Below are 26,874 nucleotides of genomic sequence, written 5' to 3'. Positions count from 1 at the left end.
TGGGAGATAGTGTCATAATGACATCACGTTGTTTGCTGTATAAGTGCACTCGCCCACTAACCCAAGGCGAGTGAGTTTCAGAAGGACTGGTGCCGCGTACGTATATTGCAGGAGGATGAGAGATGTTTAGGCATGTTAAATGCCTCGGAAATGGCGCGCGTGTGACCCACTCTTGCAAAAATGAAAAGAGCGTTGCCGTTAGAAATGGACACTTCGGGCAGGAGCATTCCCAAAGGCCTACTTTGGGGAATAAAGGGAGGGAGGGAACAGGGAGATGCGTGGAATATTAATGCCCCGACTTGAAAGTAGCCCCGAAATTAAACTGTTAATTTCCATTTTATCATGACAGATTTAATAGTCATCACTCTGCGCGTTATCGTGCAGTTTTCACGGAAAGGTTCTCTAACAGATATCCTGATCATATTATAGATTTTAATGAATTATGGTGAGACAAAAGACATGGATAATTGCAGTGCACCGGGCTACAGTCATGCTCATTAATTTACAATAAAACTGCGCCGCGCACACACACACTTACTTTAAGCCGTTTGCTCATTCCTTATTTGATGGTAATTTCAGGGCAGATGTTATCAAAAGTGACTTTCTTGTACGCTCAGGAAAGACAAGGAAACAAATTGGAGAACATTTAATAGTTTAATTATAAGCTGCTGTATACATTCAGTGATTATTTCCGATTTTTCATGTTGCCAGAAGCCATGGGTGAGACCAGCAAAAACATTCAGCTACAAGATCTAGTTTGTTGTATGCAATTTATCCTTTATGTCATCCACATTTTTCCACATTTCACGTAGCTTACTGCAAAGCAACAGAAAACCACACATTGCTGATGTGCAATAGGGGGTTCTTCCAGTATACCTCGATCCATTCATACGTACGATTTCCAACCCAGCCTTGTGGGCACGGTGCCTATAGGGTGCTGAGCCATGCTTTAATCACTCTGGTCTCAGCCTTATCTCCGAGATCAACTGGAAGCAGATGGTACAGGGTGACAATACCGCTGAGCAAAGCTGGTCTGGCCATGTCAAGAACGCTCTCGGTTGAAGTTTTAAAAGGTTCTTGTGGCTTGTGTTCAGACTGCAGGCAAATCCAATTTGTTTTCTCAAATCTGATCTTTAGAACTGACAGTCCACACTGCTTTTGCAAGCGATCAGATCAGATTTGCGCACGTCCAGACATCGTCGACCTCTCCGTATCGGTTTGCTGTGCTAACGGCGTAGGCGTGAGTGATACTTTACTGTCGTACGACGGTGTTGCTCACTGAGAATAGCAGATCTATACGCTCACAACGCGTTGCAATGTGACGCGTTTTGAGCTTGTAGACCGGCTATTTGTCGGCAAGCGACACAGTCGTACAACAATGTATAAATCAGGCTCCAGTCAGGGGTTGCCAGGTCTGCTTATTATAAGTTCCCGGCAAGATTGTATCTGAAAATAGTCGATCTACAAGCTCACAACGCGTCGCATCGCGACGCGTTGTGAGCTTGTAGATCTGCTATTTTCAAATAGCTGATGTACATGTTAAAGTACTCATGTAGGCCCATAGTCACTTCTTTTGGGCTGGTTTTCCTAGACCTGGTTGCTTGTTTCTCTCGCAGAATCTGGCAACACTGGCTCCGGCGTCCGAGTGTCCCAGACTGTGACTCTGTGACGCATTTAAAACCACCTTTCTGACTTGATAAAAACCATTCCAATCTGCATAGGCCACAAATCGGGTTTGAGCTGCCAGTCTGAACATAGCCTCGTAGTCTGATTGAACTCTGTTGCACCCTGTAGGAAGCCCATTCTCACACAGACGGAACAGGTGAAACCCTATCACCAGCCTGGAGAACAACCATAACCCTCGTTCTCGCTCTGATATTAAGGTGAAGCAACATCTCGCTATCTTTAAGGTTTTGTTTGCATCTTTTTTTTTTTTTTGGTTTATTTTGCTATCTCACTCTAAGCTCATTGAACTGACACACTAACGTTGGTGCTGAAATTGCTTCTTTTTTTCTTTTGTCTTTTTTTTTTGTTGTCTTTTTACATTTTTTCTAGTAGCCCACACAGAAACTTGATGGCACGAGAACTGACCAATAAGAAACTCTTTACAACAAGGTAGACTGCAAGTCAACAGTTGCCAGGGGTCACACAGTAAACAAAAGAATAATCCAAGTTCATTAAAAAAAAAGAAAAAAAATCAGGTTCAATAAAAAGCCAAACAAAAAAACAAAATAAAAAGCAAGTTAATTTCAAGTATAACTTACTGATAAAATAACTACACAGCATTAAATATTCTCATTATACATTTTTAAATTATTTATAAAATATATTTTGGCATATATGTGTTTTTTTATTATTTTTGTGTTTGTGTAACAAACGCTACCGTAGCTTCAGTTGAACACCAATGTTTATTTTTTTTGTCCTTTTTACTCTTGAAACAAAACATTAAAGGGATTGTCACATAACAACAGGATATTAAAAATGATAATAGCAAACCCTATACAGAGTTTCACATAGCAAGACATAAGTGACGATCCCTTCTATCCTAGCCCCATAGTCAAAAGTCAGAAAAAAGTACAAGACCAGAGCACAAAGTTCTAATTTGTGCCCCACTGGCTACAATCAACGTTTGGGCAGAGGAGATTTCAAAAGCAATAAGTCTTTTTTTTCATACAGCTCAGTTGGAAACACGAGGATCTCTGTCTGTCCTGTTGCCAGTGTCGAGTGGCTGGCCAGAAAGAGAGAGAGTTAATTTAGCTCCATCTGTGATAGAACATAAATACTGAAAGGGACCTCACAGTCCGATGACACATGGATGTCCTCAGGGATACGATAGAGGTTTCCCTCATCAGACAACAAGAGGGGGGAAATGAGGGAAACACGCGTGGTGTGGCGCGCGTCTACCTTTCCTCCCCGCCGTATGCAACGGGAAGGTGCGGGCGGCGCCGATCGGAGGGCGTCTGCTGCTCCTGTGCATGTCTGTCTGTTGCCTGTGGGCTTGTCACAATGTCGGAGTTCACTGTACAAAGGAACAAAGAGCGATGGTTTTCTTTGCCAGCTAGAATTTAACTGCAAAAAAAACCAATGAAGGCAAATATCAGTTTGTGGTACAAAAGTAGTTCAAAAGGCATAACTGTACTTCAAGAATTGGCACCGCGGGTGTCCAGTCCACACGGGTTGTGTGTGTACTGCTTTGGCGCTAAGGGGCTCGAGGAGCCCCGCCGGCCCCACGTCCATGTAGTCAACAGTAACCTGCCTGTCCACTCGCTCCAGACCGATAAAAAACAGAAAACGGAACAAAAAGCAAACGAGGAGAAAAAGTACTGCAACTACCACAAAGCCACATCCACTACCTCAGCTTTAGAGCACACAGCTAGCTGCAGCGCACTACAGTTCCTTTTATTCGCGGCTTGAGCTGGTCCTCAGGATGTCGTATTTCTGCACATGGGGGCTGTGTCTGTCTACATCCACAGCCTGACTTGTTTTGTTTTTTTTTCTCCGGGCGTACACACAGCTATTGCGGGGTATATATAATGCGAGTTTACACTGTGTATGTGTATGCATGTCGGTGCATGTGTGGTGTGCGTCGTGGGGGAGAGCAGCAACTCGCTAGAGCACGATGTCCTTCAGGCGCTTGCTGCCGGGGGACTCCTTGTCGCGGCCGCTGTCGTGCAGGAGCGTGTTGATCTCCCGGATGGCCGGCTCACTGTCCTTCCCCTCGGGCTGCCGCAGCAGGCTGTGGTTGGCGATGCGCTCGGCGTCGCGGCACTTCAGCGTGCTGTAGGCGGACGGCGGCTTGGACGACGCGGGGCTCTTCAGGTGCACGGGGGAGGTGATGGGGCTGGCCGCCTCGCGCCCGTTGCCGGCTTCGCGGACCGCGCCGCCGTTGGCCTTGGGGCTGCACGCCTGCTGCGACTCCTGAGTCCGCTTGTTGCCCTTAAGCTCTCCCCGCTCCGCGTCCTCGCCGGGGCCGTCCTTGCCGAAGGTGGCAAAAGTCCTTTTGGCTACGGTGCCGTCCTCGTAGTGGGGCACGTCGACCGTGGTGGCCTCGATGGACAGAGCGATGACGTTGCGGCCGTGCTCGGGGGACTTGGCGCGCGCCGGGATGGCCACGCGCGGCATCCAGCAGCGGTCCGAATGGCCCAGGATGCGGCACTCGTCTTGGCAGTGGAAGCCTTCACTCGAGTCTGCATTGGGACACAACGGGGGAAGGGGGGAGAAGATGGGATTGTTAGATTCGTCTGCGAAAGCGGCCTATTTTTCACTTTTTATTCCACCGTCATTTGCATTCCCTTTTAAAGATTCCACCATGCTTTTTCTTCTGTGGCTTTCATTATATTGAAAGATGTCAAAGCTGTAAATGGAGAAGGAGAAAAAAAAACATGCTGAAAAGCCTGTGGCAATCTGCAAAGCCCAAGTTTAAATTCTTGTGCGTAATTTGCTTTCCCTTTTAAATATGGGATTCCACACAAGAGCTATGCCAGCTTTATACTTAGTTGCGCGCTGGTGTCTTGCACTGAAGATAGATGGATCTACAAGCTCACAACTTTTTGGGGTCATCCTTTTAGCTTAAGTGTATGACTGTACCCGTACTGTGTGTGCATTTCTGTCTAATAAAGTAATCAAGCAACCTGATGTGCTGCTATGACACATTGTGAGCTTGTAGATCAGCTATTTTCGGTGCGAGACACGATGCGCAATCAAATAAGCGGTAAATCAGGCTTTAGCTCTGGCTAACTTCCTGGCAAATGGAGCTGCATGGGGCACTTCTAATGTGCCAATTAAATGATGTATTGTTAAATCAAAAGTCCATTTGCAGCTTGTGCATAATTGGGTTTTCTGTAGCAACACTTGATAAAAGGGAGAGTTTAAACAGTGCAATCAGATATCTCACTGAAAGAGACACCAGACGAGTTGTGGTATTGTTGCCTGGTTCATCTCTCGCTGTGTCTCTGTCATCTGGCGCCGAGTTATAAATATGTAATGATGTTTTAACGCCGTTGTGAAAAAAAGATTTGTCTGAGTCTGTATAACTGCACACTTTCTGTCTTTGTTGTGTTGGAGGAGAAGGGCTTTCAAGACAATTTCTGCATCATTATAACAACAAGAAATGCTCTGTTGTTCAAGTTGAAGCGCTGTCATTTTCTCTGCCTCCCACCTTCGTTTTTATCAACAACAAAAAAACTGTCTTTAATTCACACAAGCACTCTTTAGTCATCGAAAGGACAGCATTTGATGCTCGAAGTCTTCTGAATCCATGCATATTTCATTTTTTAGCCATCTGCTCTGATAACCTAACAGGGACATCCAAGATGTCCTTATGTTTACGAATGACCTTAAAGAAAGCTAGATGGCAAGCTCACTCACAAAGTGGCACAATGTGATCACACACACAAAACGAGATTCATCGGGGAGTCTGCGGCTGAAATGAAAATAGCTAACGTATTTACAATGCATTTACGGAGTTACACACTTTATCTTTGAAAACAAAACCGAATCCAAAGTATCCTTTTAGTAGCCTTAATGAAAATGTGTAGAGTTCATTTAAAACGATCCAGCCCACAGCAGTCCTACAGTCGTTTGTCTTCTAAATTCCCACTATGCCAACATGTCTTAGTGATCTCTCGGTTGGCCCCGGCCGTGTAAAAGAAACTGACAAACAGATGTGCAGTGACACATTTCTAAGCCCCCCTATTGCTTGTCTCTCTCTCCCTGGGCAAAGTGCCCTCCTCCCCGACCAGAGGCCCCAAGGTGACGAGAGGGGATTGCGGGAGGGATTGCCATCGACCCCCGGTTCATGCGCTTACATCTGGCACTCGCAGCTTGACAGATCACCTAATTAAAATCACTAATTATCTGTTTTTCTCCCATCTTTTTGCCGCACTCTGAGGGGCACCTCTGCTTAAGGCCTGGGGATCGATATTTAAAGATTTTGGCGACAGGATTTTCAGGGGCAGGTATACCAGAGCTGACTATCATAAACTGTAATCTGATGACTTGGTGAGTGAATGACTGACTGACTGACTAAAGGGTCTCACCGGCGATTTGACCCTTTCTATCGTAACCGCACAGTGCTGGATCGGCGATCTAATGGCCCGAATCACAACAACAATACAAAGGCCAGGCAGTCGAGCATCGAGAGTAGCCAATATCAATTCCACCGTGAGTGTTTGATGGTGAGACTAGTGGCTGAGGACAACCTACTGTAACTTCAGTGTTGGTGTGTGTGTGTGTGTGTGTACTCTATACTGTACAGTATGTGAACGTCTGTGATGCTCCACAAAATGCACATTCAGACAACGCTCTGTCCCCTCTCCCCAGGGATAGATAGCGTGAACGGAACTACAAATAAACTTCTGCATCAACTGCTGCATCCTCCTCCGCAGTGTAGCCTAAGTGGCCGAGATTTAGTCTGTGATTACAATGCCCAGGTGAACACACACACGCGCACAGTCACAACACACCCACACACACACTACATCTTAAAAAACAGTCTTCTCATCAGTAAAAGTCGGTATCACGGTGGTAACACGGTGTGAGGTATCCCGCTATGAACAGACCTGTGGAGAGAAGCAGCTTTACCTGGCTATGGTTCTAAATTCCTTTCATGAAACTGCCCTTTGAAAATTGAGAACATTGAACCTGTTTAATTACCAAATGTGCTTGACCCAAGCAACTGTCCTTACAAACCCTGCTGCAGAAGAAAAGATGGTGTATTTTAAGTTCACAATAAAGTAACACAGGGTTCCAATCAGGTATTTGCCGTGGCCAAATTCTCGGAGGCGCAAGCAACACGGGTATCAGGATTGCGTTTTTGAGACGGATCGTATACAGCGTTAAATAAACTGTAGATATTCTGTCCTAGCGCAAAATTACGTTTTTTTGTAGTATTGTAGTGCAGGGACATACAACAATGAAAAATGACCACGGGTCTTCCAAATATTCGTTTTACGATTTCCCAAGCCACAAAAAGGAGCCAAATCAACGTAAGAATTACCTCTGACACACACACACATCCCCTATTTGTTCTGTACTAGCGAGTGACATCACTGTAGCTAAAATAATTTTTCAACTACTGTGTTCCGGTTCAAGCCATAGTGCAATAGCCAATTGAGCATGTGTTTAAAGTGCATGAATTTGCATAACTCAAACAACTTGTGACACGCATCAAGACGGGATACAATAGAATGTAAGCTCCATACTTAGTATTGAGGGAACTTGAGTAAAAACTATTGATCAGTCTGAATGCAATTTCCCTTGGATTGAAGCCGTTTTCTGAGGCCTGTAAGGTCTTGTGGCACAAAAGAGGAAGTTGTCCATGCATATGGAGAGAATCCCGTTCACCCCCTTTTTTATAGGAGTGTATGATGGAGCAATTTGGTTGAAAATTACATTGTTATGAAAGCCAAGAGTCATTAACACAGACACATCCTGTCTCCTCTTGGAGTTCCACAAACAGCAGATGTCACTGTCAAAGACCCACACAAAATAGCCGAGCAAAAACTGGGATAGAAGAAAAATGTCTTTCAGTCCCGACAAAGCAGGATCTCTTCCCAATTCCAAGGAAGGAACACAATGTAATGCTAAGAGATGAACCAATTAAATGGCTTCTGCAGCACTGCTGAGGTCGGTAACTCAAAAAAAGCACCAAGCAGGGCACCCTCCTGCTGTGAAGGTCTATCCAAAGTCACGAGGAAAAATAAGCTTGCCAATCAGCAGTAGGAGCAGATTTAAAGTACGGTACAGAACACTATTTCACTGGGAATATTTCCTATCTAGGATTTAATACCTATTAATTACTAAAGGAGCTCCGTCGGGAGGCAAGAAGCTAGCTGCGTTTTTCAGTGTTCCATATTTGAAATTGAAATAACTTTTGGTGGCTTGGAAAAAAAAAGAAGAAGAAAATCCCTTCAAGTCCCTCAGCAAATGCTGTGCTTTAATTTTGAATCAGGGTTCAAAGACATGGGGAAGGCAGTGGGGAGCATTTTGAATATGTATGCACCGTTACACACGGCATTGGCAAAAGAATAAATATTGCCACTTCAAATACAAAAAAAAAACCTCAGAACTCTCCGGATAGAATGGGCCATGTTTTTGCCAGTTGTTGTTACCTGAAATAACATCAGTTTGCATCAGCGGGGGTAGAAAAGGCCACATGTTCCCACCCTCATTGCAGCCTCCTGTGCTGCAATCTACCAGCAGCTGACTCCCATTCCCCCTATTCTCACTCAATCATGAAGGCATCGGAACTTTAAGTCACAGCAGACAGGACTCCAGCATGGCGCGCTCTCTGAAGCTGACGCACTCGTTGCTCAATTTACCCTCGCGTGCCGTCTATAATGATTCCTCCATGCCATACACCTGGAGGTGCCATTTGTTTGCTGCTAGCTGGGAGTAGAGAAGGGCTGTGTGTTCATTATAGAACAGACAACTCCACTACAAAACTCCGAGCCTCTCCACCACCAGAGATTCACAAGCGACCTGCTTGGCAGCCATTGAAGCCGTCCTTGGAAAACGAAGTGCAGTTTCCCTCCAAAAAGCAAGCGCCGAAAAAAAGCCTCCAGGTTGAAGACAATGATGTAATCCTATAAAATGAGTGCGGGAGCAGCCAATGTGATCGACGCTTACACTAAAGATGGCGTGGATTAGATGATGGCCAGGGACTTTTGATTTGATGCAAAACCCAAATTCAGGTGACACACTCTCATTTTCTCTTGGATGGTTTAATTGCAGCCACAGGGCTACGGGGACTTTGAGTATGACACGATTCAGTCAGTTTAGCTTCACGGCGTGATGAGCCCTAAAAAAAGAATTTGGAGCAGATGGTAAAGAATGTATACCACTGCTGAGCTTGAACCTATCGGTTAATATATATATATATTTATTTTATTCTTTTTACTGCAATAACACCAAATTAAGGTGATACTAATGGAACAGAAATCTGTTCAATCACCTTAAAACATATCCTCATGCCAGGTGATCAATTTAAACCCAGAAAAGCTTTTACTTGTGACTGCTGTCAGTTTTTTTCCACCCTCGCTGCATGCTGTTGACATTCTGCCCTCCATCCAAATCTTTAGACAATGCCAACCAATGTGGATTCCCTGAAAAGACAAATGGAATCGCCTCTGTCGAATGAAAGGACAAGCGGCAAGTCTGACATTTTCATTTTGTCTCTTTCTGTTTGCTGCATGAGTGCCGCTGTGGACGCGGCTGCATAATGAGAACGAGTCGAATGGGGCTGGAGTCCCTCTGACCCATCTTAAGGACAGACTGTTGGGCCAAGGCTCGCCGTCGTGTCTGCGGGGCATCAGTCTGCATTAGCCACTACAATGCTCCCTGACAGTGGAATGGCTGTTGTAATAATTGCTCTTATATTAATTTTTCCATCCTGGCAGCCACGTGGCAAATTATCAAGATTACATCTAAATTGTCACGACAAGTCTCTCGACAGAGCCTCCGATGCGCTGTGATCTGACAGCGGAACCGCAGGGTGGAAGTGGAATCTCTTCCTATTTAACAGGGGCACCTGTCGAATGAAGGGAACGGCCGTTTTGTCTGCAGCCGGTTTGTAATCTCACAAGAACAGATCCATCGCTGCGCTTGAATCTGTCGGTAGCCGTGTTGAGAACCCGTGCACATTGGCTACAAGTGGGCGTGCCATCAGATCAGGAATCAGGCCGCGCTTTACCCAATCAAATGTAGTGGGCGAGATTGACATGTGTGCGGCTCGTTCCCCACTGGAAACAAACCAAAAACTAATTTAACAATAGCGTCCTCGGAGCCGACAAAACCACGGAAAGTTAGTAACATTTTAACTTGCTCTTTCATCTTAGAAACAAGTGGGCTTATAACCAAAACGATACATGTTCTTTGGGAGAAATGGTGTTAGTGTTCCGTGGAGAAATATTGTCAGTGGGAATGAAAACATAGTCGCACCACCGGAAGTGAAAGGCTGAAGGCAGACCAAAACCCTGGTTTCCCTGAGCAGAGGCCGCTGTTTTTCCTTTTTATTTGACGATGGGTTCCCAGATTGGCCGGTTGGTGCTGTGGCTCTGAAATCCACTTCGCGGCCTCGATCTCTTTGAGGCTGAGGTCTGCTCGAGAACCCGATTAGCCGGGGCCTCGGCGTGATCCAAACGCTGTGGAATGGGGCTTATAGCTTCTAGTCGGGCTATAACTAGAGGATAGTTCTTGTGGCCGACTAAGGCTGAAGCCTGGCCAGCTAGGCTGCCTTCCTACACTACTCACCAGGGAGAGGTCCAAGCGCTGCTGTCATGCTAGCCAGCCAATTCAGTCTGTGGGCCATAAATCAGCCTGGAGGCCTGGCTCCTGAGGGAGCGGCAAGATGGAGTGTGATGGTCTTGTTTTTACAAACAGTAGAGGGGCACCCTTACTGCGCCACGCTAGGCCATTATTCTCGGCACAGCACTGAGTCCTCTCTCTCTCTCTCTCTCTCCCCACAGCATCTGGTTCAGTCACATCAACCCAACCCTCCTCCCCGCACAACACGCACTCCCTCCATCCATCCATCCATTCCTTGCAGCTCCCCCTCGCGAGCCCCGCAATCCTCCTCCGTGCCCCTCCCTCCCCCCAACTCTGCCCCATGCTTTCATCTCATCAGTATCACTGCCTCGTGTACATCGGCTTAATTAAATAAAATCTGTCACCCAAAAAATCTCTGCCTCTATTTTCTGTCCATCTGACCCCCCTAGACTTCCAGTCAAATATTAATTATTGAGGAAATTGGACTCGCTGGGTGGCCTTGTTAACCCATTAAGACCTGAAGCCGATTCTATAAGTGTCTTCTAGTTCTAAATCCCAACAGTATTCTGAAAAAAAAATGTTTCTATATCAGTGGTGCTCAAACTTTTTCATGTCAAGGACCCCCAAAATGATATGTATTTGGCCACCGACCCCCATCTCAAAATATGTTGTTCCAGGGACCCCCAGAAGCAAAGTTAAAAATGTTCGCTTTAAAACAATATATATTCAAGGATTTGCACACATTTTCACGATTTCTAGAAAATAGCAGATTTACAAGCTCGTAGCGCGGCACTCGGTGCCGCGCTATGAGCTTATATATCTGCCATTTTTGAATAGCCCAACGAAATAAAAAAATGACACACAAATGCGTTCCCGGTCTTATGGAGTTAAGACTGTCATATGGCGTTCATGTGGGCCCTGGTTCCATTTCTGAGCATTAGTACTGTACCAGTCAATTTATCAGTACGACATTCACTATCCAGTCCACTGAGCATGGCTGAGTGCGTCTGACAGCGCATCACTTCCCACAAACCTGTCTGTTTTCTTCTCGAAAAGGTAACACAAAGTGACACGTTAACTTACTGTAAAGTAGATCCACATTCAGTGGCACAAACAAATAGTGACCGTTTTCACTCTGCTGCCACTTTGCTCTTATACTTCACGCCGGTGGGTTCGGTTCAACCTGTTCGTTATATACGTATTGCTTTCCTTAATTATTTTGAAAGCCGGCACTTAATTGCGTCGGTTTCCCTTTCACGCCTCTGCCCTCCTTCTGCCTCCCCTCACTATCTGTTGGCCCATCAACCCTCGGCGTGTGCATTCCATAGCAGCTTACCCCGGTATAAAGAATGAATTTCCAAACTGGTGTTGACAAACAATGCACTAGCTTCCAAATTGGTACAAACAGCATCTGCTTAACAGCTGTGTAACTGCTGCAGAAAAGGAAGGGAGGAAAAAAAAAAGCAATCGCTATGCTGTTTTATAAATCACTTTGTCATTGCAGTGAAGCGCTGTTTCGTGCAAAGGCAGAGGCGCTGGCCAATGGACTGCTTGATGTAGTAGTAACGAGGCAAGCCCGTTGTCACAATGACATACCGCGGGGGTGGGCTGGTTCCAGTGCCCTGGCAACTAATTCTATTTCCGCCTGAAAGGTGTCTCTCCAACACCCTGCTTATACTGGTGGCTATATTCCTACCAGCGATGGCAGATAGAGGTCACGGTGTGCCCAAGCCAGGGCTCTATAAATGTCATCGCAGAGCCCCGGAGAACTTACCCTTGGCCCGCACACACCGTTACATATGGAGATATGGAAAAGGCTCCGAGGGCCACGTTTCAAAGTGATCATGACTGATCTGGTGTGATCTGTAAGGTTTCCTTGGACAAGCCAGTGCAATAATTTATGGTGGTGGCTTTCACACGTTACATTGTGCCCCGAGGCTTTCCTTGCACGGTCGCGCTGAACTGGATTTAACCCAGGCGGACATGCATGAAAAGTTTAAGCCAGACTGAGCGAGGGCTGAACTGGGCTAAACGGAGACAGGGAAGGTAAAGAGAAGTTCCTTGGAGAGGGAGCAATACCAATATGGCACACATACTGTATATCAACAAACTGCTAGGAGGCCATGGCATAATATTTGCGTGCAGTCAAACCAGTGCACTGGAGTATCGATAGAAAAAACAGGACAGGGTGCTGTCTGGTTAGCCCTCCTTATCAACCACTTAAACACTATGTACTTCATTGACCTGAGGTTCCCCAGGGGTTTTATTTGTATAGCTGGTCCCATCCTTTTTCTCCCTCCACTCCAAATCTCTTTACAGAAAACAGAAGATCACAACGCATGTGGTGAGCCTCTAGAGCTGCTATTTTTCAGCTAGTGTCCGCCTGTTTTTGCCGAATGTTCCCCTGTTATTATGACATAATTTGGATGCTGGTTACATGTGGTTAAAGTGTGAAACACAGATGTTTGCTCGTTTACAATACAAATCTTGAGGGAAAGGTGATTATTTCTGGATATTCTAACCGATGACTTTAAGACATTTTGTTTTTATTTTAGGAATAAGTGTTGCATAAGTGTTTGAAACATGGCCGAAACACGTAGGCATGATTTTAACAGCTCAATGGTGAACTGGGAAGCAGAGCATCTTACATGAAAGCTTTTTTTACATTTATGTAGAGTGACTTTGGTATTTTCTTCTTTTCTTTTTTTGACTCATTCTGCAACATATTCCAGGCAGAGAGGGCGCAGTATGCATATTAAGCACCATTTTTCCTGTCTCAGTGCTATGGGCCTTTGGAACAGAAAGTAGTACACCCGGTACATTTCTGAAAGACAGAAAGGTAGAATGGAAGCAGACCATGAATAGCCTTGTATATCGTCTCTGTCGGGTGGAGGAAACCTCCTATGTCCAAAACTGTTGCTTTTCAGGACTCAAAATTCAAAAGCACCACAAGTAGCAGATCTACAAGCTCAAAACGTGTCGCATCTGTGTCATTTTAGATTTAATTGGCTATTCAAAAATAGCAGATATACAAGCTCGTAGCGCGGGCTTGTAGATCTGCTATTTTTGAAAAAAAATTGAACATTTGTGCAAATCTTTGAATATTTTTTGGCAAGCGTTTGTCATTTGTCAAATGTTCATTTGTCAAACATTTGACAAATGTCTTCTAAATCCTAACAGTTTCCTGATAAACTATTGTTGCTATATCAGTGGTGCTCAAACTTTTTCATGTCAAGGACCCCCAAAATGATATGTTTTTGGCCGCCGATCCCCATCAAAATACGTTGTTCCAGGGACCCCCAGAAGCAAAGATTTGAGTTAAAAATGTTTAAAAAATATATATGTATTCAAAGATTTGCACAAATGTTAATGATTTTTCAAAAATAGCAGATCTACAAGCTCATAGCGCGGCACCAAGTGAGCTTGAAATATCTATTTTTTTTATTGCCAAAGTATAAAATAATGGTTATAGCTCAAATCTAAAATGGCACAGATGCGTTCCCGGGTTGAATGGGTGAAGGTGCACCAGTGTGTCCAGTAGGTGGGTGACCACAGCAGGACAGCTTAGCTAGCAAGTAAGATGCAGTGGTGGTGAGTGAGGAGTTTACAGTTTGTAATGAACCGTCTAAAGACACTGTACAGAGGGATGCACATGTCTTCCTGAAATGATTGGTTGCAATGCGTTGTGAGCTTGTAAATTGGCTATTTTCACTACTTTTTTGTGACACTCTTGTACGGTGAAGTAGGTCATTCATTTACGAAAAAAACATAAAATGATGAAATATGGAGATGCAAGGTTTCTGCCCGACAGCAACATTATGTTACATTATTCTGATGTGTCATTAGTGGATGCTCAACTGCAAAAAATCCCCTAATAATGAATGACCTCAAATTGAACGTGGTCTCTATTGCTTTACAACAACAACAACAACAGCACTACACTCTCCCGAAGGTCAGCGTGCCAGACCATTGGGGGGGTCCCAGTTGCATGCCTGCCCACTCCGCTATGCCAGCCAGCCAGCCCGCCCGCCCCTCCGCCCGTCCGCCGATCTCTGTCTGCTTGGCTCGCTTCCTCTGCCATGCGTCTGCAGAGGACATTTTTAAATACACTCTGGAACCAAAATGCTGCATTTCTGTGTTTAAGCTTGACCGAGCTAGCGAGCTAATTTGCTCCTAAACCCTTGAGTCTGAGAGGAACGAGGGGGACAGCAACAGACAGTAAATTACATCCGCGAGTGGGGTTGAGAGCATGAGGGAAAAGCTATTGAGGGATGGGGGTGGGGGGGGGTGGTTAGGCTTGGGGAAACAGGCTGTGGTAGTTGATGAAGTGATCAGGGAGAGAAGCACATTGCTGAGGTCACATGGGTCTTTCTCTGTGACTCCAAAGAGACGACCATCTAACAATAGTACCGATGGGATAGAGAGATGGGATTCATTGTAGTAAATCTATTATAGGACTATTTGTGATCTGCTTGGTCTAAGTCAGTGGTTTTCAAAGTGGGGGCCACAGCCGGTGGGGAGGGAGGGCGGGGGGGGCAATTGGAGAGGAGAAGAGAGGGAAAAAGAAAGGAAAATCGTAAAAGAAATATATTAAAAACTATTAATCCTAATAATCCCTAACCCACTAAGACCGGGAACGCATCTGTGTGTAATTTTTAGATTTCTTTGGGCTATTCAAAAATAGCAGATCTACAAGCTCGTAGCGCGGCACCGAGTGCCGCGCTACGAGCTTGTAGATCTGCTATTTTTTTTTAATCGTGAACATTTCTGCAAATATTTGATTATTTTTATTTTTTTAAGCGGACATTTGTCATTTCAATTCAAATTCAATTCATAAGATTATTGTGATTTTGGTCACCATTATTGCAAACTTTTTTCCTTTTCAAAAATAGCGAGAATAGCAGATCTACAAGCTCACAACGTGCCACACATGCGAGCTTGTACACATCCAAGTCATAATGGCAGAAGAATACGGGTACATACTCATCTTCAAACTTGAAGATAATGTGAAGCCTTTGAAATCAAAACGTTTGGATGCCAGATGCTGCACAGCATGCAATGTCTGCATGGGGGGGGGGGGGGGGGATTCCTTACTACATACCGTAGGAAGTCTTTGCAATTAAAGAAACACAATTGTAGTCTTGTATGTCATACTCGCTCTGCAGAAGCCACACAACTAAAGATGTTTCACCAGTGTGATTATTTCTGTCAGCCAAGCCATGTTGTTTCCCCCCCCCCCCCCCCCCCCCCACACACACACAATACTCTCACAAAACATGACCAATCATGGTCGTGGGGAAATGGATTTGCGATTGAACACGCTTTTTTGAACAGCCTACACAATCTGCCTCGGTCCGCAGGAGGAAATCACGGCACTCTCACAGCCCATAAAGAGGCCCGTATTGTTCCTTTTCCCCCACGCCGCCGCCAAGTGTCGGTTCATCATATTCAGTTGGAAATAAACACAATACTTCAATGCCTATCAAGCAAACCCCACCTGAGCATCGCCCAGGCAGCCTGAGCTGGACAAATCAATGTGTCTTGGTCCAAGCAGCTGGGTTCCGACCGACACACCAGGGGCAGCCATACTTCCTCTCTCTCTCTCAGTGAGCTGGAAGGCTGCCTCAGAAAGAGCACCCTTACATAATTAATGTAATGTGCCTTCTCTCATTCAGTCATGTTCGCTCTGTGTCAGCGAGGACTATGTGTCTTATATTCCATTTCATCTTCGTCGCACACCAGGCACCAGCATTCACTCTTACCATTTCTTTCTCTCTTTTCCCCTCAGATTTCCCTCCATCCAAATCTTTTTTTCCCCTCTTTTCTCCCGTCCTTCTTTTTCCTATAATAATTTTAACAACCTTCTATAAGTAGGCCGTAGGCAGCCTGCTGAGTGTAGTGTCTATATAAGAGCCATGGTTTAGCTGTGCAGGCAGAAACTTATAAGAAGGGTGTCTCTGCCTTAGGAGAGGCCCCCGTTTTTTTTCCCAGTAGGATTTGATGGGTGTGCCTTTTCTAATTCCCGCTGACCCTCACAGACGGTGTCACGGAAAATGGCAGACAGAGAGAGGGACAAAGACAGTGTGGCGAAATCGCTTTTAGCTACATTGGACAGAGAAGCAAAAGCAATAGAGGAAGATATGTTTTTCTCATCACAGTCACAAAGGCTGTGTAGTGGTATAAATTGTTGCCATGTTGCAGGCTTTTGGGAGCAGTGCTGCTGCCGATTCTCTCCCAAGGTTTTCTGTTATAGTTGGTGCGTAGAGAGGCCCCCGAGCTGTGATAGTACTTAATATCAAGCAGTCAGAGGTCCATGTCCATGGCATGCCTTTAGCCATCCACCCACCAGTGCTTGTGCTACAGTGAGAGGATTGTCAGCGGTGAGCCAATCCAGGGGAAAGTGTTGGTATCTAAGACATGCAGACAGAAGAAGTGGAGGTGGGGAGAGCGAGCGAGCCGGAGAGAAAAGAGAGGGAACTAATAGGCACATCTTCTCCGATTTGAGGAACATGACTATGTAGCATACTTGAGGATGACGGCACGGTTCTGACACCAGTGGCAGTAATTGGATTCCCTAGGTCCTGTGCCCACTCCACTCCGCGACACCATGCTGGTCTGTAATAACGTGAAAAAAAGTCCTTATGTGTGGCAGTAGCAGCCTCGGTGCAGTAGAGTGGAAGTGACAGGTGTCAGAGATCCAATTCCCCCACACTCCCTCTCGATCCCCCGGATTCCCTTTTCCCTCTGGAGACAGCTGTGGATCAACCTGCCCGCTGCCGGAGCGTAACGCCGCGCCGGGGCCTGACAATCGGATGCAAGACCAACGCCGCAAAGAGGATAAAGGGTCACAGCCAGGCACCCCCCCCCCACACACACACACGCACGCACTCACACAGTCGAAGTGAGAGAATAACGAGATTTGGACTATAGAGTAAGGGATTGTGTCTGTGTGCAGAGAGAAGACCCAGACTCGTCCTGTAAGGAAACCTGTCATCCAAACTAATAGCCATGTGGCAGTAAATCAAATCAGACGTCTATTTGTGAGCGCTCTGAAGCGTCTGTTGTGAGTGCTGCTACACGTGAGACTATACTGTTTGCTAAGATACTTAGTTGGCCTTATTAGGATGCCTGTTTTATCATGTTTTTGTTTCTGTTCATGCAGAGGAGCACGAGATTTCTGTTTTAACCACGTAAACCCTATATTATACTCAATTGACCAGAGTCCCCCATATGGGCCTTTATTTTTCCCCCTCTGCACCCAGTGTTGCCAGATTCTGTGAGAGAAACAAGCAACCGGGTCTAGGAAAACAAGCCCAAAAGAAGCGACTATGCATGGGCCACATAAACACTTTAAACATATTGCATCAGCTATTTGAAAATAGCCGATCTACAAGCTTGCGACGCGTTGTGAGCTTGTAGATCTGCTATTTTCAAACAAAATCTTGGGGGGGAAATTATAATACGCAGATCTGGCAACACTGTCCCCTCTCATCTCTTTGCCGAAAACAGCAGATCTACAAGCTCCCAACGCCTTGTAAAGCTTGTAGATCAGCTATTTTTGCCGCTAAGCTCGCCCATTTTGAGCGAATGTTCGCCCATTTACGACATGCCCAGGATAACGGACGTTGGGGTTAATGCGGCTAATAATGTGCTGTGTGTGTCCCCGGACCCCCTATGGTGGTTTCCTGCGTGATGGAGGGGCCAGTAGCCTGTCTGTGGCCATAATGCTCTCCCCTACTCTCTGCATGCAGCCTCAACTTTAATGGGAGGAGAGCACACAGGAACAGGGCACATCATTAAAAAGAGCCATTCTGAAGCTTTCCTGTCTGCCATTAAACTTAACAGCCGACCTCTCCCATTACCTTTTTATTCTCCCCTGTTAAAGTGGGTAGGGGACAGTGGGGGCCGAAAAAATCACAATTGGCTGGCAGACTATATCAATTGATTGAATTTCATCCCTTTTTTGAGGGGGGGGGGGGGGGGGGGCAAAACAAGATAAATTGTGGCGTAGAGAAAAATAAACGCTTATCTGCATTCCCATGGTGCACTGGGGGTTTCTTTTTTTCTTCCTTTTGTCTTCTTTCATGGGGAAATGCATTGCGTAAACAAAATGTGCAGCTTTGAGAGACTGTGTGACACAGTAACCACAGATACCTCATGGTCAAGTGCGGTGTTGCCATATTCTGTGAGAGAAACAAGCAACCAGGTCTAGGAAAACCAGCCCAAAATAAGCGACAATGGGTCACATGAGCACTTTAACATAATACATCAGCTATTTGAAAATAGCAGATCTACAAGCTCACAACGCGTCGCATCGCTTGTAGATCGGCTATTTTCAAATAAAATCTTGCGGGGAAATTATAATAAGCAGATCTGGCAAACCCTGTTCAAGTGGGGGGAAGGCAATCGGGGTCTACAAACATACCTCATACATACATACACCCCACACACACACACACACACACACACACACACGCACACACACACACACACACACACCCACCCTCTGCCCATCTCTCTGTTGCAGCAGCATCATCTTATCGATACTCTGTGTTGCTAGCATCCTGCAGACCGCTTCCCCTGTATAGACCCCTGCTTCCCCTGCAGACCTGCACAAAATGTTGAATTACAACACAGTGAGCTCATCCCAGACAAGGTCTTGCAGGGGACGACGGCACGCTGGACAACCGACGCTAATCGCTTGAAGGAAATATGGCATTGATAGTGGAGGAGGCTAGGAGGACGACTTCTCCTCGACCTGTGCTCTCGAGTAAAAAAAAAAGGATAAAATAATAAAGAATCCAAAGAACACCCGCCGCCTGCCTCCCCAGCTTTATGTTTTATAAGCCTGGGCTGAGCACTACGTTTCTGCAAGGGGGGAGAGGAGGAAAAAAAAAAGGCTGCATTTGGAATGAGACAGTCGTTGTCGCTGAATATGCATCGGTGGGGGGGGGAAGCGAGATATGGAAATGCTGTGTGCCCAAAGGTAGTAACCTTTTGTTGCCGTCCTTATTGCGAGAGGCAGGACAACATGGCTTCACTGACACGATATTCCACCCGGCAGGCTTTAATGTTTTGAGGATAAAGGAGAGGATGATATGCGAGATATAAAAAACAAAAGGCAGGGATAGAGGAGACATAAGAATGTTAGCTGGAAAGACATTAAGCATAAAAGAGGGACGAGATCTTACGGCTGGATTAAAGAGAGAGGTCTACCTTGTTTTCCCACAGTATAAGGGAAGTGATGGGGGGCTTAAAGAAGAGAAACGCACGCTAGCTGCATTGAACGAGAGAGAGTCCCCCACCCTCCATGTCTCTCTTCCTCTCTCTCTCTCTCTTGCCCCAGCTGCAGTGATAAATGTCTCTTTGTATTCCGGACAGGAAAACTGTGTGCTTACAATGTACTTGTGTCAGACGACAGCTGATTTTTTTCCCCCTTTAAACAGAGCAGAGTATATTCTTAATCTCTCCATTCACACAATAGGGAAAAAAGATAAAACAAGTGCCTCCTCCCAAGACACATTATTCCCAGAACAGATACCCCCACCACCCCCACCACCCTCCATTCACCACCACACGTTCGTCCCATGTGCACGTGCAGGTGCTTTTTGGCGTGTGCAAATATTATACCCCCACGTGCAAGCGTATACAACCATGTGCCACCAGCATACGTTTCCTCATATTTCACAGCATCCTTAATCCGTTCAGACCGGGATAAGAATCGTTTGTGTCGTTTTTCATTTCTTTTTGGCTATTCAAAAATAGCAGATCTACAAGCTCGTAGCGAGTGCCGCGCTACGAGCTTGTATATCTGCTATTTTTGAAAAATCTTGAACCTTTTGTGCAAATCTTTGAATATATATTTTTGAAAACGAACATTTGTAACTCAAACTTCTGGGGGGATTCTACAAATGTCTTCTAAATCCTAATCCTTGAAAAAACTTACGTTGCTATAATCAGTGGTGCTCAAACTTTTTTATGTCAAGGACCCCCCAAAATCATATGTATTTGGCCACGGACCCCCATCTCAAAATATGTTGTTCCAAGGACCCCCCAGAAGCAAAGATTTGAGTTAAAAATGTTCCCTTAAAAATATATATATATTCAAAGATTTGCACATATTTTCACGAATTTTCTAAAATAGCACATCTACAAGCGGCACAGAGTGCCGCGTTACGAGCTTGTAGATCTGCTATTTTTTGAATAGCCCAAAGGAATCTAAAAAATGACACACAAGATGCGTTTCCCGGTCTCAAAGGGTTAACGCCTATACAGTATAACAATGGCTCCACTATGAGGGGCTCCTAAATGGGAGCGGAATGCTGCAGCTAATGGAGTTGATTATAGCTATCTGGGTTGTGTGGGCCGGCTGCCAGACTCTCTGCCTGCCCTGCCTAGAGGGAGCACAGGCCGCCTGGTGTCTGATATACCCTGGGATCCCTGTAATACAAGCCTGGCTTTGGCAGAGTCGCCCTAGCTACCTAGCATGCTTTAATACAGCCACACATTGAGTCCCCAAGTCAAGTTGGCCTTTGTGTATAAGCGCAGTGGACCCCGTCGTCGCTTATGGTCAGCGGTGGAAACGGTATACTCAAGTTTTTTTTACTTGAGTAAAAGTATCAATACTGCAATGTAGAAGTATTGGCATCGAAATGTACTTTAAGTACCAAAAGTAAAAGTACTCGTCATGCAGAATGTCCCAAGTTCAAGTTTTCAAATGTATTAAAAATCTTTTGGAAAATAGCAGATCTACAAGCTCACAATGCGTCGCCATGCGACGCATTGTGAGCTTGTAGATCGGCTATTTTAAAATGGCCAAAATGTATATATTGTAGGGCTGAAGTGGTTAATGTATGTTTTGTAATGATAATAAAAAATCTACCAAGTAACTAAAGTGTACAAATAAAGGTAGTGGAGTAAAAGCACAATATTTGGATCCGAGATGTAGTGGAGTAGAAGTAAAAGTATTGGAAATCGAAAAAATACTCAATTAAAGCACAAATACCTCAAAATTGTACTTTAAAGTACAGTACTTAAGTAAATCTACTTGGTTACTTTCCTCGGCTTATGGTGTCAGCCAATGATCACACGCCATTTCCAAATTGCCTCCTCCGAGGGCCCTGTCGCAAAACGGGCAAGGTCACCAGCACTGGGGGGGTGCGATAGGTCATGACATTATGACAGCAAAAGGCATGGCCCTCGGCCTCTGGAGAGGGGGCCCCGGGGTCATCAGCGCATAAGGCCAAGTTCTGGATTCCCCTGGTTGTCGCTTTGAGTACAGATGATGTAGCTGCAGCAAGCCCCGCCCTGCAGAGCCCCCCCTATGGTTACGCGGAAAGTAACTAAGTACATGTACTTAAGTACTGTACTTAGGTAAAATTTTTAGGTATTTTTTACTTTACTTGAGTATTTCCAATTTCCAATACTTTTACTTCTACTCCACTACATCTCAGAGGGCAAATATTGTACTTTTACTCCACGACAATTATTTGAAAACTTTAGTTGCTAGTTACCTTTCAGATATAAATGATAACGTTATAAAACATTAACCACTTTAGCCCTATTTTATACCTAGGCTATTTGAAAATAGCCGATCTACAAGCTCACAACGCGTCGCATCGTGACGCATTGTGAGCTTGTAGATCTGCTATTTTCAACAAAAAAAATTTGGTACTTTAAGTACATTTTGATGCAAATACTTTTGTACTTTTACTCAAGTAAATTTAGAATTCTGCACTTTTTACTTGTAACAGAGTATTCCTATATTGCAGTATTGGTACTTTTACATAAGTAAAGAATTTGAGTACTTTTTCCACCATTCCTCCAGCCGTACTACTACTGCCTCTGTGTCGGGATGGAGAACGAGAAGGAGAAGGGAAGGGGGTTGGTGGCCCTACGCCGTGACCTCTGAGGACCGTGACACACCAACCGGTCTGGGACGAGGAGAAATGGCTGCCCCCGCTGTGGCTTCTTCACACAGACGAAGAGGAGCAGAATCAATCAGAACCACAATAAGGGCTGGCAAACTGGAGACAATGCAATGGGCGTGCTACTAGGATTTCACTAGTTTCCCCGCCTCTGGCCACAGTCTTTCTCTCCCGCGCGCCATCTCTCGTCTCTCCCCTATCCGTCTCTCATTACCCTTCCTTCTCTTATTAACCTTTAAATACACACACGTACACATGCACACACAAGGAGAATTTCATTAATTCAGCGGTGCTCTCTTCGGCATCTCTCGTGCACAATCTTTGGTCTCCGACTAACTTCAGCGTATTATTACCTGTTCTTAATCTTCCTCCCTCTGTCTGGGATCATCCTTATCCCCCCTGTTCTCCCATCTGCCGTCGATTGGGGGGGCCTCATGGCTTGGCTAGGTGTTCGACAAACAATTGTGATTCACTCGGTTTCCGAGGAGATTATTAACACACCTTGCATGCCACAGCATCATGAATAAGCAATGGAGATCCGGAGCCCTATTTTCCCTCTCTGCCTCTCTCACTCTGTCTCTCCTTTTACTCTGTGTGTGTGTGTGTGTGTGTGTGTGTGTGTGTCTCTCTCATTCTCTCTCTCTCTCTCTCTCTCTCTCTCTCTCTCACACTCTCTGTCTGTCTGTCTCGCTTTCTCACTCCCGGGCGCGCTGTGTGTGAACTGAATGCCAGGATTGTCTAGAAAATGAGCTGTCAGTTGAGGGCCTGCAATGAGATACATCAGACTCATTGCGAAGCCCTAGAAAATAATGAACCATTCCCATTTTCTTTTCTCTGATATGTTCAATACGCTATCCATGACAAGTGCGGAGAGATAAGCAGTCCCCCCTCTCGAGCTGATTAAATACACTGTGGGTGCATTGAGGAGGGCTTTGGCAGAATGTGAGTTCAGGGGATGCCATTATGGTATTATGGTATTATGCTGGAAGTCATGGACTGCAGATTGAAGTCCCTTTGTGTGTGTGTGTGTGTGTGTGTGTGTGTGTGTGTGTGTGTGTGTGTGTGTGTGTGTGTGTGTGTGTGTGTGTGTGTGTGTGTGTGTGTGTGTGTGTGTGTGTGTGTGTGTGTGTGTGTGCGTGCGTGCGTGCGTGCGTGCGTTCCATGTGTATTGTGTCTCTCTGTTTGTGCACACACACACACACGTGTGCATCTTTGTGTTTGCGTGTGCACGTCTATGTGAGCGTGCCTGAGGCAGTGATCATGAAATTCAATGGAAAACCAAAATGGTCCTTTACTTAAACATACCCTATGAGGAAAGGACCTGCATATTGATGCTGTCTGGCAGAAATCTATGTTTAATATTTTTGAAGATCTTTCATAAATTAAACTATATGATGTTATAAATTCATATTTCATACTCCGTCATGCGACAGTTTCATGCAAAATAAGTGGAAAATAGCCGATCTATGAGCTCGCAATGGCGTATTTTCGCTAAATTTGAAAGATTTCGATTTTTTGTTTACAAATCTTCACCTATTATAATGAGATGCCCAAAACAGGGACACCAGGTTGACAGTGGTTAAAGGGATACTTCACTCTCGGGCCGGGGACACATTTAAAAAGAATATTAAAAATATGGAAAATTCATGGCCCCCTCACACATTAGTAGGACACTCTAATGCGTGAGGGGGCCATGAATTTTCCATAACTTTTTTCATTTATTTTTAATATTTTTTTTAAATGTGTCCCCGGCCCTAAAGTGAAGTATCCCTTTAAGTCTGTCTGCGGGTTTTTCAAATATTTTACCAAAAAAATGTATTAACACAAGCTTGTGACCAAATAATGATTACATTGGATCCATACAGCACAGGTTATTATTTTCCATTTCCATAACTCATTAAGACCTGAAGCCGATTCTACAAAATGTCTTCTAAATCCCAACAGTTTTCCGAACGCGCGAATGTTTCTATATCAGTGGTTCTCAAACTTTATCATGTCAAGGACCCCCAAAATGACATGTATTTGGCCGCCGACCCCCATCTCAAAATATGTTGTTCCAGGGACCCCCCAGAAGCAAAGATGTGAGTTAAAAATGTTCGCTTTAAAACAATATATATCCAAAGATTTGCACAAAATGTTCACGATTTTTCAAAAATAGCAGATCTACAAGCTCGTATGAGCTTGTAGATCTGCTATTTTTGAATAGCCAAAGTGTAAAATGATGCTTTTTTAGCTCAAATCTAAAAGTGACACAGATGCGTTCCAGGTCTTAATGGGTTAAAAGTAACAGTTTCGTACATACAAGGTTTCCCCCCCGACAGTGACGATATGACTTATATAGAACAGCTTGCTTGTTTGAGTGACGTTTGGGTCCTAAGTTTTTTTATGATATGCCCTTTAGCCAAAATGATCAAACTAGAGCATTATTACTGCATGGTCTATTTTGACTCTGTGAGAGAGTCTTATACTTCAGATAGATATATTTCTAGGAACTCGCCGCATATCGGATTATTGAATTTTGCAAATGTTCGGCTAAAGAAGAGAAGACGAGCACAGGTCGACACAGCTTGAAATGAGATTTTACTTCTATGTATTCTCTCCTGTATATTTCATACAGGCACCGTTTGCATCATAAATATCCATCACACCTGCTTTCATGAAATCTCTTCGTGTGTGTGTGTGTGCATGTGTGTGTGCATGTGCGTGTGTGTGCGTGCGTGTGTGTGTGTGTGAGAGAGCATACAGTGGCGTGGCACCGCATCTTTCTTAATACTCGCGCTGCATCGAGCTGTTTGTCATTGTCAGCCATTTTGCCTCCACAGGTTCCACATTAGATTAGGCGACAAAAAAAAAAAATCAAAATCAAAATGGATGGTCCCGGTATAGTGTTTGTATGTTAAATCTAATCATACACTGATCACGAGGGCGACATGCGTCGTATAGCCAGCCAGAAGGCTCGAGTACAGAGGTGTGATGTTTAATTCACTCACATGTGTGTGAGTCCTCTCTCTCTGCTGCACTCAGTGGGGTTATCTCTGGATAGGAGACGCACTCCTACCTGTCAGACAGATCATTTCCTCTCTTTGCTTTTTTATTTTCTCTCTCTCTCTCAGACTGCTTACTCTGAACTCACCTCTCCATGTGTCTGTCTGTCTCTCTCTCTCTCTCTCTCTCTGTCACACACACACACACACACACGCACACACACGCTCAATCTCTGGTTGTCAGCGTGGCCCCGTTCCTGTTGCTGTCCTGATTCTGACACCTGTCAGCATTTTCATTAGTAGATCAGAGAACTGCAAACTAGAGATGTTTCCATGTTAAATTTCGGGCGAGTTTGCAGTATAAACACGAGGTGCTGTTCAACCGGGGGGGGGGGAGGGGGGAGAAGAGGGGTAACTGCTTGACTGGCACAAGGTCGGGGAGAGATGTGGCTTGGAAATATATTTGCAGTCAGTAGATGTGGGAGACAAAAAAGAACGAGAAAGATGGAGTGGGGAGAGAGCAGCAAGACGGAGAGAGACTTGAAATCAATTAGGAGCGGCGAGACCCTGTGGATCCCTGCAATGGAGGGAAGGGAGAGATATGTTGCCCGCGGAGGGGCTTCCATTCCTGGACTCGCGCTTCAGGAACACGCCCACAGGGAGCGACCAGATAGATGAGAGATATCCTCTCGGGGTTGGAGGTTATGGAATGTGTCAGGAATGAGAGAGGCTTGTTCCTTTTGCTCTGGCTAATTGAGCAGTCTTTGTGTCCCTCCGAGTGTAATAAGCCGCGGGGAAGATCTGTCTTTCCTTTTTCTTCGACATAAGAAAAAAAACACTTTTTGCGCTGCCACCGTAAATGTTACCTAATAAAACGAGACACCGAACCAGCGAAGCAAGCCCACAAAATGGACACCGTGAGGAAAAGATGACCAAGATTCTACCTATACGGTACTATGCTCTCTTTCTCTGCGGAGGCAACTTCATTGATATAACAATGCACAAAATCTTGAGCCTGGAAAAGCGTGGCTCATCCACATCCGCGAGGAATTAAGTGTGAGGGCTACGACAATCAAAGGCATTGGAGAAAAATAGCAAGATTTAGCTCTCTTTTGTCACCAGGCCTCCTCAAAGCCTGCTCCCTTTTCCTTCTCCCTTGATAACAATGGACTTCTGGAGCCAAAGCTAGCATGTCGTACATTTTCAACCAAATCCCCCATCCACCACTTCACGGACATGCCTGTGAAGATAAAAGCATGAGAATTCATTTCGCGCGGGCGCCTCTTCTTCTCTATAGCCACAGCGATATCATCCGTATTCACTGTATTGAGATACGAAGGAGCAATTACATGTTAAAAGATAGCCCTTAATTTACAGATTCCAAGAGATTTATCATAATTTGTTCTTCAGATAGCCCACTGTTCCTAATCTAATCGGTTGTGTGGGGGGGGGGGGGGGGGGACATTTGAGTTCAGGTTTTCAAAGCGAGCACCAGCCCATCTTTCAGACAGGTTTCAGCACAGCGGACCATTCATTCACCCACCGTTTCTATAGTCTGTAAAAAAAAAAACTGTTGGTTCCAAAGCATAGGGCTTTGAGAGTTTCCAACGCTGGCAGATAGTACAGATGTAACGGCCATGCATTGTCAAAGCTGCTCGCTGAAGGAGAGAGAATATCGCAACAGTACAGGAAATGGA

At 45.1% G+C, this 26,874-nt stretch overlaps 1 protein-coding gene across 6 annotated transcripts in view; it reads right to left on the bottom strand.

Annotated features, from left to right (window-relative positions):
- Positions 1 to 1,561: 1,561 nt before the first annotated feature.
- pcdh19 (protocadherin 19) overlaps positions 1,562 to 26,874 on the bottom strand; it is a 79,435-nt gene continuing 54,122 nt past the window's right edge. For all 6 annotated transcript variants that reach the window (XM_080416425.1, XM_080416424.1, XM_080416429.1 and 3 more), the window contains exon 5: positions 1,562 to 4,187. In XM_080416425.1, the coding sequence (XP_080272551.1) occupies positions 3,610 to 4,187 (578 nt within the window). In that variant the 3' untranslated portion in view covers positions 1,562 to 3,609. The remainder of the gene's footprint in view (positions 4,188 to 26,874) is intronic.

This window comes from Gymnoscopelus braueri, assembly GCF_963280865.1.
Source record: "Gymnoscopelus braueri genome assembly, chromosome: 20".
NCBI classification, from domain to species: domain Eukaryota; kingdom Metazoa; phylum Chordata; class Actinopteri; order Myctophiformes; family Myctophidae; genus Gymnoscopelus; species Gymnoscopelus braueri.
The sequence above is the reverse complement of the archived record's forward strand: the minus strand, read 5'-3'. Positions and strand labels throughout refer to the sequence as shown.